This window comes from Mirounga angustirostris, unplaced genomic scaffold (assembly GCF_029215605.1).
Source record: "Mirounga angustirostris isolate CCGP_5_RB_7025 unplaced genomic scaffold, mMirAng1.0.hap1 SCAF_13, whole genome shotgun sequence".
In the NCBI taxonomy this organism is placed as follows: domain Eukaryota; kingdom Metazoa; phylum Chordata; class Mammalia; order Carnivora; family Phocidae; genus Mirounga; species Mirounga angustirostris.
Window position 1 is genome coordinate 54,653,374 of NW_026991721.1, and position 14,409 is coordinate 54,667,782.

At 50.3% G+C, this 14,409-nt stretch overlaps 2 protein-coding genes across 4 annotated transcripts in view; one reads left to right on the top strand and one right to left on the bottom strand.

Moving 5' to 3' along the window:
* XRRA1 (X-ray radiation resistance associated 1) overlaps nt 1-3,447 on the top strand; it is a 63,769-nt gene extending 60,322 nt beyond the window's left edge. For both annotated transcript variants that reach the window (XM_045894439.3, XM_064576920.1), the window contains 4 exons: nt 1,395-1,593; nt 2,358-2,473; nt 2,685-2,790; nt 3,194-3,447. In XM_045894439.3, the coding sequence (XP_045750395.1) occupies nt 1,395-1,593; nt 2,358-2,473; nt 2,685-2,790; nt 3,194-3,447 (675 nt within the window). The remainder of the gene's footprint in view (nt 1-1,394; nt 1,594-2,357; nt 2,474-2,684; nt 2,791-3,193) is intronic.
* The window catches only part of RNF169 (ring finger protein 169), an 89,626-nt gene continuing 75,846 nt past the window's right edge, over nt 630-14,409 (bottom strand). For both annotated transcript variants that reach the window (XM_045894438.3, XM_064576921.1), the window contains exon 6: nt 630-13,999. In XM_045894438.3, the coding sequence (XP_045750394.1) occupies nt 12,815-13,999 (1,185 nt within the window). In that variant the 3' untranslated portion in view covers nt 630-12,814. The remainder of the gene's footprint in view (nt 14,000-14,409) is intronic.

The window sequence follows — 14,409 nt, forward strand, 5'->3', positions numbered from 1 at the left end:
TTTTCTTCCCCTTGCCGGATTGCCCAGGCTGTGACCTCCAGTGCAGTGTGGAATAGAAGCAGAAAGAGCGAACATGTCTTATTCCTGATCTCAGGGAGAAAGCTTTCAGTCTTTCACCATTAATTCTGACATTAGTTGTGGGTTTTTCATAAATGTCCTTTTTTCCTGGTCAAGGAAGTTTCTATCCCTAGTTGAGTGGTTTTTTTTGTCACGGAGGCGTGTTAGATTTTGCCAAATACTTTTTCTGTGTGTACTGAAATGATCATGTGGCTTTCGTGCTTTATCTATTGGTGTGTCACATTAATTGATTTCCAGATGTTTAAGCAAGCTTGTCTACCTGCAATAAGTCCCACTTGATCATGGTATATAATCCTTTTTATAGGTTGTCAATTTAGTTTGCTAATATTTTTTGAGGATTTTTGTGTTTATGTTCATAGGGATATTGGTCTGTATTGTCCTTCTGTGATGTCTTTCCTTAGTTTTGGTTTCAGGATAATAACTGAGAGAATGAGCTGGGAGTGTTCCCCTTTCTAATTTTTGGAAGAGTTCGTGAAGGATTGGTGTTAATTTTTCTTTAAATGCTTAGTAGAATTCACTTGTGAAGCCATCTGGCCCTTGGCTTTTCTTTGTGAGAATTGTTGAGATTTCTACTTGTTACAGATCTGTTCAGATTTTCTGTTTCTTCTTAGCCACAAGCTTTCATGAAGTGTATAAATAACATCCCTACATGAAATACAGGTCTCATAAATATGTTTCTTATAAAGCCCTTAGGGTAGGCTAAAAATGTGAGTTCAGACAGTGGTCACTCACCTCCTTAAAACTCCTCTGTGGCTTTGCCATCGCCGTGAGGATAAAGAAAATTCAAAAAAAAAAAACAAAAGAAACACCCTCAGGTTGGCTTTTAAAAGTCCTTACTGATCTGAGGCCTGCTTACTGCTCCAGTCACCCATCTCTTCACAGTACACCCCAAAGATACCAACTTAGAGTACCCCCAGAGCCACCTTGCCGGGTCTTACACGGGTGGCTCGGCCCCTGCTCTTCCTGGCCCGCAGCAGGCCTCTCTCCCCAGCACTTATAGCCCACCCCTCTCCCCATCCCTGCCTTTGAATGGGGCCACCCTGCTTCTTCAAGACTTGGTGCAGGTTAAGGCCTCACTTCCTCCAGGAAGCTTCCGAGCCCCACAGGCAGGCGGGGTGAGGGCTTCCTGGGCTCACCCAGAACCTTTGTGCTCCCTTCTCCTCTGGCGCTTACCAAGGTGCACAATCACGGTCTGCTTTCACGGCTGCCTCCTCTCACCCTGGTCTTGGTTCTTGCCCTTACGGGCCCAGGGTGGGGACCCGCACAGAGCTGATGCTTAGACATGTTAATGGAAGCTGGTTTTCTTTTGGGCACAGGTGGGTGAGCTGCCTTCCTCCATCCTCCAGAGGGATGATTCATCCATGAGGGAGGAAGAGCAAAGACCACCCCACACAGCTCCCAGAGAGGTAAAGAGGGCTTGGAGGAAGCTCCCGACTGCCTCCCTCCCCAGCAAGTACCATGGCTATGAGGAGCTGCTGACAGCCAAGCCTGATCCAGCCTTTATTGAGCCAAAGGGTATGTGAGGAGAATGGCTCCAAGACGGGGGCCCTCTCCACGGCCCAGAGCAAGTCAGGGCAAAGCTAAGGCTGGTGGCATGCCTCACTTCCAGACCAGGATGCTGTCCTTTGTCAAAGGGCTCCTGAAGGTGTCCTGGTTCGGAGCCTCCCATATCAGGACCCCTGGCCCGGGCCTTCAGTGGATTTTGAGGCGCCACAGCTGTTCCGAGATTCCAGCCAGTCTAGGCCTAGCTGCTCTGGCTGGAGAAGCGTCTCCAGGAAGGGCTTGATGAACAGCTACCCAGACTGGCCAGATTCCTGAGCTCCTTCCCAGCCCAGCTGAGCCCCAGATTGAACATCCCCAATCCTCTCTCTCTGGTTTGAGGCAAGGGAGGCAGTGCTCCCTCTGAGCCCCTGATTTCAGACTGATGTGTTAACAATACTTGTGCTTTCAAAGGAACTGGCACTCAGCTGTGCTCTCTTGGAGGTCAGTCCCTGCAGTGTAACCCACTGTGTTTAATGGGGTTACATTGCGGCCAGTCCCTTTCCCCATTCTAGTGCTATTTTTCCATTAGGATCCGTGCACCCAGGGGACGAGTATTCACTGAATGAATGATGGAGGTTCTGGCACTGCAGCAGATCAGGGAGAGATGGGGGCAGTGTGTTCCTCTTGGGGCCTCTCAAATCCTTTCACCCAGGGCTGCTGGGGAATGAGAAAACTGGGGAGGCATCCAGCAGATGGAGGAAGAGTACCTTGCCCCAACCCTTGCCTTTTTGCCTTAGGAATCCAGAAGAACGCGCAGGCCCTGCAGCGCATGCTGAAGTGCCCCCTGCGGGGCCGCTCTTCCAAGCCCAGGCTGGACGCGCTTCAGAAACACTACGTCCCCAAGGAGAAACGGGTATGCGGGTCAACCCCACCTCGTTGCGTGTGCGACTGGCTCCTTGGGATCCCCCAAGTAGAGCCGTGGCTGTCACCTCACGGCCTTCTGAGGGCTGTGCTTTCCCAGTGCCCCCAAGTGCTCTCCTGCGTGTTGCTGCGTCTGTATGAGGTATGGCCCGGAGAGGCTGAGCACCGGACTGGGGTGACAGGCTCCTCTTACCTTGCGTCAGGCCCAGAGGATCCCTGTTCCACCGCCACGGAAGACTAGAGCCCAGCTGCTGGATGACCTCCTCGTTCGCATGCGGGATCCCCAGAACATTACAGAGGCTCCACTAGGTACAGCTCTGCCCGCCCCCATCCCCATCCCTGTCCCCGTCTTCAGCGGCCAGAACCCGAGACAGAGAGAAGTTCGCTCATCTGCCGGGAGGAGGCTGAGGGCCCTTGGCGTCTGCCCCCGCCCTGCCCCCTCTGCGGATGGAGAAGCTGAGGCCTGCCTGGAGCGAGGCAGGGAGTTGCCTAGAGTCACACAGCATGTTACAGACCAGAACTAATGCTTGAGGTAGAATCAGCTGGCTTCTTACTGCCCGGAGCTGGGGAGGCCATTCTCAGTCCCCGTAGCATCCTCCTTTCACTCCATCCCACTTTTTGGGGGTGGGGGCGCTCTGGACACAGTCCCTACTGCTTTGGGCTAGGGGGCCCCAGAGCGAGTTTGGTGCCCCTCGGCCTTCTCTCCCTGCAGGAGCTGTCCTGCACCAGCGGACTGAGCGGCGGCTGGTGAACCAGAAGCAATACTTGGAGGCCAAGCGGCTGCTGAAGGAGTTCCAGGCCCGCTACCGGCAGCTGGTGCGCTGCTCGCTGCGGACGGTGTTCAGGGCCACAGCGCCGCCCCCGGGCCGCCCAGCGCTGAGCGAGGGCCAGCCTAGGTTTGGCTGCTTCCTCGAGTTCATGGATGAGTTCTGCCAGGGGCCCATGGCCAGCGACTCGAAAAGCTAAGGGCTGTGCACAGGGCCATGCGCACTGCCCCGCCTGTGCCCAACGCCCTCCCAGGGCTCCGTGCCCTGGACCGCGCCTTGGGGCCAGGTGGGCCAGGTGCAGGCCTCAGACCTTGGCTTGGCCTTGCCTGCTGGCCACAGAGAGTGGGGAACTGGTCAGGATCTCCCCTCCCCAGGCTGGGCAGGACCCAGCACCTGGCCCAGCAGCAATAAAGAGTAGGTGCATAGAGCAAGGTAGCCCGCATGTTTTCTTGTAGATCGGGCCCGCCTCCCAGGCTAGACAAGGATCCCAGCTGATGCACACATCCTTTGGGAAACCTGCCTGAGTCGCACCTGTCCAACAGAGCTGTGATGAGCACTGGGACAGAAAACAAGGGGGTTGATGGAACAGAAAAGCAGCACAGACTCTAAAGCTCAGAGAATTGAACCAACCCATCCACAGCCTACAAAGTGTGCATGTTGCTGGGGTAGGGGGCAAAACTGAGCCCTCCAGGCCCCAGAAAAGGGGCCTTATTTTGTTGGGCAGCTTTTCCCATGATGAGGGCAAATGGAGAGGAGGAAGAAGAGAGGATCGGGAATTCCCTTATCAGATGGCGATGGCCACAAAGTTGTGACAGTTGTGGTGTCCCAAGGTCCTCTAATCCGGGATACCAGCTGAGGTCCCATATGCAAACACTGTGGCTCAGGAACGGATCCTGGGGCTGTACAAGGTCAGCCTGGGCTCCAGTTCTGGCCAAGGCAGCCTGTCGGGTTGCCCCATTTTGTGACTGTCCAAGAATCAGCACCTGCTACAGAGCTGGATCTAGAGGAGGCCACTGGGACTGAATTCCAGAGATGCGCATTTGGGAATGGTCTCCCTTGGCGCCTAAGGCTACTCTCCTGGGGGTTGTAGCATTCAGACCCGGGGGCAGGCATGCAGTTCCCAGGGCCCAGGAATGAGTGGCACAAGGATTAAGGACCCTCAGCAAGGCACAGACCCCTCCAACTTCAGTTGCCATTAAGGTGATCTTTGAGCTAGAATCTTGCCTTGCAGCCGTGGGTCTGACAGAAGCCTGGTGGCGTGTCTGCTCATCGCGACTGTGAGGCTGTTAGGGCACAGAAACGCCTGCTAACGCTCCTACTTGGCCACACAGTCTCCCACGCGTGGCCAGCGTCCGCTCTACAGCCAGCTGTGGTCACAGCAGACGCACACATCTGCATTCCCACAAGTCACACACACAGCCACGCGGCCGCACATGTAGTTACAGCGTCAGTTACATCACAGCGACACAGGCACCCGGACGGGTACACGTGGTACGGGCTTCCCTGACAGTGACACTCGCAGGCAGGGTGTGTTGCTGACTCACCACTTGGATCTCCTGGGGCCCCAAACCACCCTTCCCCTAACGTGAGGAGGAGAATCCGCCCCCACGGTGACCCTGTAAGCCATGCTGGGCTCCAGGCCTAGAGAACGGGATTGCACTTTGCAGCCGGCAACACTTACCAGCCATAGGCTCTCTGGCCTGAAAGGCTCCTGGGAACAGCCTATCCCAGCCTCGAGACCGGAAGCCTCTTGCGGTCCCCCTAACCGATCGTTCAGCTCCTGCTTGCACCCCTGCGGACGGGGAACTCCCTCCCTCCAAAGGCTGTCCCTTGCTTTGTTGGTAAAGCTACCAGGCAGTTCTAGCCACTGGGCTGAGCTGTCTGCCTAAGTCCCTCGGTACGCCCAGCGCTGCTGTTTGCTCAGGAGTGTATCGGCTCCCTCCGCCAGGCCAGGCCAGAGCCCTCCACCAACGTGAGAACATCCCGGAGAGGCGACACCTATCCGGGCCGAACGCTCTTTAACGTTCTCAGTTACTCCACCTAAGATGGCATCTGAATAAATCAGTTCCTCCCCTAGTGCCTGTTTGAAGTATGAGAGGCAGGGTCTCACAACGTCTACCCACCCGCCCTCCCGCGCAGGCGAATTGCTGCATCTCTGGAAGCCATACAAGCACTTTCCAAATGTGTCCATTCTTTTCTGTCTCCAGAGTGATCTGGACTTAATACATTACCAGGGTTCGATTTTTAACCCTCTTATTTGCTATATGATAAAGGGCAGGTCATTTAGCCTTACCCACAGTGACAATGGGGTTTGCAATCTCTGTGGGTCCTTCTGGTGTTAAAAACACACTCTGAGGGCTCTTGTGTGAGCAGGTTTCAGTTGCTTGGTTTCCTGAGTTTTGTCCTTTTTTGCAGAGACACGAACTAGTCCTCATCTCAATGAGTAAAGCCTCTGACTAGAATTGTCAAACGAACATGAATTCACAACTAATCAGGAAAGCCTTTTGGGCGGCATCCGCCCTCCCTGCTGCCGGCACACTCACTCTCCCCAGCACATCTGCCACTAGAGGCTTCGACCCCGTGGGCTGCTTTCACCCAGCACCGCCCTCCCTTCTTCATAAGCAGATGGGAAGCTGGCTGCCACACTCTTCGCCTTCTCCAACCTCCTAGTGAGCAAACCAGAAGAAATAATTTCTCCCACCACTAATTCTCCAAAACTAGGTAGGGCCATCCTGTCCTCCTAGCCACTTATCCAAGATGCCAGTAACTCCCTGGGAGCTGGATATGGCCGCAGGGGAGGGAACTGAGAACTGATTCAGATGCAGACTGTGTCTCACAGTGCTTGCTGCTGCAGGATACCTCCCACCCCTATGGTGGGTGCAGAGGGAAGATTCTGGTCTCTCTATCCCTGGCAGGCCCAGTCCAGAAGATCCAACCCAGAAAGCAACTGGAACCTTAGAGTTAGCCAAGACCAGAGCGGGGGGATGGCAGCGCAGTGAGCTGACTGAGCTAGGGCAACAGGAAAAGCAATCAGTGGCTTTGCAGTCAGAGGACCCAACTTCCAGGCTATGTTAGGGCCAGAGTTTCCCATCTGTAAATGAGGGCACCCCCTTCACCACACCAGGCTATCGGAATCCATGAGTGCAATATGTAGGACATTTTCTGTTCCCTCAGAGGCCAAAGAACAATCATACTGTTTGTATACTTCCATGCAGCTGCCTTGTTTCTTGCAAATCATTTTAAAGACAGTCTTTTGGAAGAGTCTTGGGCCAGATTTCAAAGATCCCTTAAGTGCTGGTTTACCACGTACGGCATGTCTTGCATCAGTCCTTCAAATTGGTTTTACACATTTAGATGGGACAGCGATACATTTGTTCTGTGTTTGATGAGAAATGGACACCAAGGGGATTTTGATGAATTCTTGAGCAGTGCTTCCAAAGCCGGTATTTTAAAAATCAGATGTTTTGAGTATAGCCCCAATATGCAAGGATAGTCTCATCCTGTACATCCGTTCTTTTCTCAGACTCTTGTGCCTTCATTAGGAGTCAGAATGGTTGAACAGACCATTCTTAACTTAGACCTCAGACACAGCACACCAGGGAAACCCCATCTCGCCTCCTAATTTCTCCCACCATTCTGAATGCCAAAACAAGACATTCCAAAGTGGGGCATCTCTCAGAGCAAAGATAGCTCCAAAAATCAAACACACCTAGTCTCAGCCCAGATTTGCCTGCGATTGTGCTCTAGAGGTTAAGACTTTGACTAGAAACAGAATATTCACTTTCATGAGTTTGCTTTACTATGTGCTCAACTTGGGCCTCTCCTCAAGCAGGCAAACATACACTGAAGAATGCACTTTGGTACTGTTTAAACAAACAGCACATCGTCCCGTTTGATTCTGTGCCGTTTCTTTGTTGGCAGAAGTATCCCTGACAGGGCCTGCCCTGTTCTGGGTCTTTCTTTGTCAAGATGCTGTTGGTGATGAGTTGGAGAGGAAGCTCAGTCCACAAGGATCCAGGCCCCGTCTCCAATTCTAATGTAGACAGCAGGTTGGAAACCAATATACATCCCATTTTCTGTTTCTAGGTGAGAAGAGGAAAGGCCCTAAGGACAACTGTGTGTGTACAAATTGAGAGTAAACAGCACATCAGGAGAAACAACAAAAACAAAACCATTAGGTGGCATTTAAGATAATTTTTTCCCTCGAGTAGTTCTCCATTCTCTCCTTAGGAGTTTAAGTGTTCTGCTGCAGGCAAAGGGCTGGACCCACCGACGGAGGAAGGGGCCCTGCTCCCATTGGTGGCATAGTTGGAGGGTGCACAGGGCCACCCAGGGAGACTCTGGCCACTGCCCTCCAGACCCAGGGCCCAAACAGCTACTCTTGAGCTCTAACAGCTTGATCTTTGAGGAGTGCATTGCCTGTTTTTACCAATTAAGTGAGAGGGAAGAAGACGAGTAAGCCTGGCCTTAGCTCGGCTTTGTCCAACTAGTTGATAAAAGACCCCAGAAAAGGCAGAGGGAGCCTGCCACCCTTATTAACAAGACAGTAAGGAAGCATTTACTCACAAAGCAAAGTGTGTAAATATTTTTCTTAGGAAGAATAAAAATACTGATCATACATAGAACAATGTGCACATTCAGTCTTGGCACTTTTTCTTCAATTTAACCAATCTCTAAGCTGGTCGTGACCTCTGCTTATGTCTCTTTTCTCTGTAGAACAATCTTTTTCAGAAAGTTACAGTGGATAACAAGCATGTGAAAGATGCATTTTCTGTATCATCTTTGGAGGAAAAGCTATTCAGCAGCAGCTTTCCCTAGAATCTCCTCGACATCCCCCCCCCCCGAAAAAAATACCTGCTTTGTCACTGATTCACAAGAATTTATAAGCAACTATGCTTACTTCTAAAAACCAGGCCAAAAGACCACTCTATAGGTTGATGGGGAAAAGGCTGGCTGAGAAAGATTTAAGTCCCTAAGGAGTTCTTGATTTTTCAAAGAAAAATGAAGGGCTGGCTGGGTTTTAACCCTTGGTGGTTAAAATGATGACTATTCCAATCAAAAAATATATCACTTCCCAAGACTCCATATTCACATTAGTCACATTGTGGGGTTTTCCCTATCTGGGTGTGTGTTCAGGGGATATAGGTATTAATTCTAACAAAAAATTTGAAAGAGAAAGCTAATATTAAAACAAAAAGCCTCCTGTATCATGTGGGTGTCCTCATTAGTAAATTGTGTGTGTGTGTGTGTGTGTGTGTAATTTAAACGGACCATTTAGATCCTAGGAAACTACAGTATAAAATAGGGCATAGGACACTGGACCTCACGTTCCTTATTTCTTAGAAAAAAACGGGCAGCAAGTGGGAAAAATTTGACCTGAATGATTTCCATGCCCTTTCGAGCTATAGCATTTTATGATTATAATCCAGCCTTCAATTTTTCTTTCTTTCCTCTCCTGCTGGTTTTCCATCTCAGTGAAAAGCCAGGCAGAAAAAAGACAAAGGAATCCAAAAGTTGCTACCAGCTGTGATGAGAGGTCTGGTTGGGAAGGAGGTGAGGAGGTCAGGGAGTTGGGATGTGGGCCTCCTCTGCCCATGTCAATGATCCACACCCTGCCTCACTTCCTGGCACTGATGTAAAAGCTCTCCTGAAGAGATTATTGTCCTGTGTCACTGGAGGAGAAAATTCATTCTCCTCTGGTAAAATTACTTAGGAAATGGAAAGCAATGTTGCAATCAAATTCAGAAATACTGATGGGAGGGGTCTAAGATGTTCAAGGCAGCCTGCCAGATGCTGGACAGTATCTTAAATGGGGCCATCCAAGATGGTCACTATGAAGAAGCAGAACTCCAGCCACACAGACATTCAAATACATTCCATTAGAGACTGAGCTCCTCAAGAGCGGGGACTGTCCTTTCCATCCTGTATCTCCATGACCCAGTACAAGGTTGGCACAAGTTCGAAGCTCAGGAATGTCTGTTAAATGGAACAGAAAGGGTGAACAGCACAGCCTTCGGTCATCAGCTTCACCAGTCAAGCACAGTGGCAGCTTCCCATCTTAGTCTGTCACTTTGTAATCAGACAGCAATTAATTAAGCAGCTTTAATCTCTTAAGGGCATTTTTCTTTTAGGGGAAATGAGCAAAAACAAAAACAAAAAAAAACACCCAAAACCAAGAAAACCAGAAGGCATTCATCACCAGTTCTTCCTCCAGACAAAAATCTAAAACTTAAAAAAGTAAGAAATGAAGCCACTTACAAAAGGTTTTCCTGGGAAGTTGCAGCCATGATGAATTAACCTTTTAAAAAGAGGCAATTATATGAAAGGGTCCAAGGGCTGGGTGCTTAATCCCCTGATTTGACACTGACCCAACAGGCCCTGATGACTCCTTCCAGCAGATACAATCAATAGGTCACGAATATGTTGCCAAAGGTCTTCCCCACTCTATGGAAAAGGGCTGAGAGCCCTCTTCTCAGGGCACCACAGAATGACCTTCATCCTCCAACCTCTCCTAACTTCCCCTTTAATAAAAACAAAAACAAAAACAAAAACCACACACACAGAATGCATATACACAAGGAGCAGAGCTCGTAGGACATGGGAAATTTGTATGGTGAATCAGATTCCAGTGATTCGTGAGAAATGTCTGTTTTGTGAAATAGCGGCTCTCTCGTTCTCCCTCACCAACCCTCCCCATCACTCTGTTTTCCCTTCCTGTCTTTCTCTTTCTCCAAATAATTCATGTCAACAACACCATTTGTGATAAACTTCACAAGGAAGCAAGCAACAGGACACAGACGGTTTTCAGAAGGAGAAAGTGTTCAGGTGTTAGTTAAGTACGGGAAGCATTTTAAAATACAGATAATACCTTAGTGGTTTTTTCCTCCTCCAAAGCCAAGCAGATGAGAGGGTAAGCCCTGTCGCTCCTTAACCTAAACTGCTTTGCCTCCACAGCAAGGACTACTGCTCGGCCGGAAGTCTGCAGAACAACTGTCAGGGCCCCTCTAGACACAACAGGAGGTGCAAGGGGGAAAGTCAGCAAGCTGGATCTGGCGTTTGCAATACTCACTTCACAGGAGGGAGCTTTGCACTCTGCACCTGAACCTAAAATTCCTTGCTACTGCTATGCAACTCCTTAAAACAAAAGTATGACTTCGGGGAAATATTTAAAATATATATCTTTTTCTATTAAAAATATTTATCTTTTCTCCAAAACCAAAAACCAGTTCCAACTGAAACGTGTTTTTCAAATGACTGGAGACCTAGACAAAAGGCGGCAAGTGGAGAAAAGAAGCTTCTTTGCTACCACCGAGCGGACGAGCCTCCCAGGGATGTTCGCTCAGACCAACGAGCAGCTCTAGGAAATGGCAGGAACTGAGGCTTTCTCTAAGGGCCTTCAGTGAGTCACCCTCCCCTTCCTCCGCAGACCAGCACCAGCTCTGCTATCCTGGGGACCGACCGTCCAGCAGCCTGTGGAGGCCTGTGTGGCTGGCAGGGCCTGGAACCGAAGTGGTGTGAATACAGAGGAATGGGACGGATGCATGTGTTTTAAACACACATCTGCATGTGTGCACGCACACAGACCCACAGAACACAGAACACATACATTCAAGTGAGGGACCCTCCCACCAAAGCAGTCACCGAGGAGGTTCCACACATCTCAGTGAGGACCAAAATGCTTACGACATCTCTGGAACTTCTCCCCGGGAGCTGTTCCTGAGCAGCACGAGGAAATGACTCCGACTGCTTGACAGCTACAACTCGTTTGTAACTCTGAAGCCCTCTGGCCCGGCCTTCTCTTCTAGAGGCTTCAAACAGCTTCTGACTAGTTTCAGACTTAAAATTCTCCCTCCTGTAACCACAAAAGAGTAAAGATCTGCCCCGAGAAGAGGGGGCAAAATTCTCCTGAGAGGAATCAAAAGGTGATCTGGTAAATCCCTAGTGATCAGGTGAGTCACCATTCTGGATCTTAGTTTCTGCCTTAGTAAGAGGAGGAGGTTGGAAAAGATGACCATTAAGGTCCCTTCCAATTCTAACATTTTAGGAGTTTATATTTCTAGATGTTTCTAGACGTTGAGGACAGTTCCAGAAATGTTTTTGCCAATGGCACCATCATTGGAAAATCTATGCAGTATCCTGCTGGAGTCACTCAAGGGGGACAACGTACACTGGGATACATAAGCTCTAAAACCTTTGTTGAAATGCCAGTCACATGACTTTATAGTAACAGCTCGTACATGCACAGGGAATGCCAGCCCATCTGAGATTCCCTAAAATCATCTCTTAATCCCTATTCCCAATGAGCCCAGACGGGCAGAAGCACCAAGCACCACCAGGGATGCAAAAGACACATGGTGTCAGCTCCTAAGGAAAATAAACCCCAAAGGTCCATGGGACTGAATTTACCAGCTGCATCCAGCTAGATACCTTGTTTCCATAGTATGGAGTTTCAGCATTGCTCTTGCCTGACTTCTGGGCAAATTTTTGGGATTTTAGATCAACGTTGCAGATAACCCTTGGACATGTGGAGAGTAATAACGAAGTTCAGCTGTAATTTGTCTCACAGGGCGGAAGCCCCCTCCACCCCCCAGAAAACAGAAGGCTGTAAACTGTGGTGGGGGCGGGGAGCAGGGTGGATAACTGCATAGTATTTATTTATATAGTTCCCATCGATCTCAATTATCTGCCTATGGATTTTACACAATCAGTATTCAAATGCTCAGCCAGCTTTCCCTGGGCTCCCGTGCGTGGCATGCCCTTGGGCTGCTGTCCATTACGGCAACCTGTTCAACCTGTTAGTGTGGAAAATCTCTGGGATCTGTTGTCAGGAGCCCCGACAGTCAGTCTGGGCTACGCCACTTAGTGAATGACAGGACCTGAACGTCCGCCCTGCAGTTCCATCATCATCGAAAACGGCGCTGATAACCACTTACGTGTTAGCGCTCCTGGGAAGACCAAACTGAACACTGACGGTGAAGTTGGTCTGTCGACTAGACAGCGCATTAATCCGATGTTACTTTTTACACAGGGAAGGTAAATTAACTTTTGTAGGATGGTAAACTCAACTGATTTCATTAGGTATATTTACTTGTGGCACAGGGAAGGAGAAGGGGGAACATGATCTTGGATCTGCCAAAGAGCGACACTGACCCACTTCTCTGAGAAAGCGGGAACTCCCTTTTATCTGCAAGGCTGATTTAAAATAAGACCCTGTTGAAAGAAGTCAGGAGGTCTGTCAGTTTCAGAAGGTATCCCCTGTCTCCTCTACCATCTCTAACTCTGGCCCCTGTGCTCCTGAATCTCGTTCCAAGTGGGTGTTGCCAGATTTGGCCCAGAAGCCCTCAGGGGTGGGTCACTTAGGGGTGAGGAGTGCTTCTGGCCGTGGTCACCGGGAGGCAGAGACATAGGGCCCTTGGACAGAGACCACAAAGGCCCTGGAACCTCTCAGAACCATAGCAGACAGTGTTTTGCCATGAAAAGAAACCCAAAGTGAGAACACTCAGCTCTTCAGGATAAATGATCAGGCCCACAGACCTCTTAAAAACAGGCCACATGTTCCTGGGGCGCTACTTGGCCCCGGCCACGTTGCTGGACCGTAGGCGATACTGATCCACGCTCCCTTTCCGCCGACTCCCGGTCCGCCTCTCGTTGTCGAACATGCGCTGCAGCTGCAGGGCCAGGCGCCGGTCCTCCTCCTCCTGCTGCAGCTTCTGCTCCATCTCCCGCAGGCCCGGGGCCCGGGCGGCCGGGCCCGCCTCCCCACCGCTCTGCCGCAGCTTCTTAAGGGAGCCGTTTTGTTCCAAGTGCTTGGTCTTACAGTGCCTTTTCCGGCCCCGGCGCAAGGAAGGAAGGGGCTCCTCACCTAGGCTGTCCGCCAGCACACCGTTGGGCAGATCAAAAGGATTCGCCGTCTTCAGCTGCTTCTTCGCTTTGAGGACCCCGCCCAGAACACTGTTTTTGGGCAGCACTGAATTGGCCACTGGGATGTTCACGGTTGTGCTCGTACAGGTTTTGTCTAACTTGGCCTCAGGGGTGCGCCCCGGCCCTTCCTCCTGCTCCTTCTCCGAGGAAGTCCCACTGGCTCCCCCTCGGGGTTCTGAAGAGCAGCACGTTTCCGATGGGATCTCAGGGCTCCTTTTACTCGCGCTGCCCTGCTCGCCTTTAGTTTGGCTAATGGAGGGGACATAATCGAGGTCGGTGGGGGTGGGTCCGGCGCACGCAGAGAGGGCCTGACCCCCCGCCAGTCTTGTCTGTAAAGCCAGCAGCGGCTTTTCCTTGCTAGGATGGGTCACCTCGGACACTACTAAGTCTTCCCCTGTTTCTGGAGCCAGGGAGGTGAGGGTGGCTTTCGAAAGGGTCTTTTTGATCTGCCGCTCCTGAAAGATCTGTTCCCACTTTTTGAGGATCCTGGGACTAGCCTCGTAAGAAGTCTGCTTCTGCAGGCTTCTGTTGAGGTTGCGGGGTGTTGATTTGATGATGAGGGGACTGAGCACTCGGCCATCGGGGAGTCTCTTGGGAGGAGTACACGGTGAGCAGACAATGGGCTTGAAATGGTTTAGTTCCTCGGAGATGCTATCATTGCTCTCCGGACTGATGGAGCGTTCTGGCTTATGCAGGGAAGCCAAGGATGAGAGGGAGCTGAAGGGGAGACGTTTTTCGACCGTTAAGTCAGGGGCTGAGAGGCAACGGTTGTTCTGGGTGGACAGGAGGACGCCGATGATGGGGTTGGAGGCTGGGGCCATAGCCGTAACCTAAAAGAGGTTAAAAAGATTCTATAGACATACATATAGACATATTTTTTTCTCTTCACAGTTCCTTCAAGATGGTAGAAGGATAGCAGGGGAAGGCTAAGAAAAGGGATCAAGGGTGATGGGAGCCTAAGAAATGGGAAAATCCCTAACCTAGAATGCACACCATCTGCAGAAATTCCTACACACCTGAAACAATTAATAAAATTGAAAACCTATAGGGAATAAGACTGATAAATCACTGAACTCTATCTCTGAAACTAGTAACACACTACATGTTAATTAACTGAATTTAATTTTAAAAGAAAGAGAAAGAATAGGAAGGGAACAGAAGGGAAAAGAAAAAAAAGAAAAAAGAAAAAAAGGAAAGGAAAGGAAAAGAAAACCTATAGGGGAAAAAAAACTAATCTAGA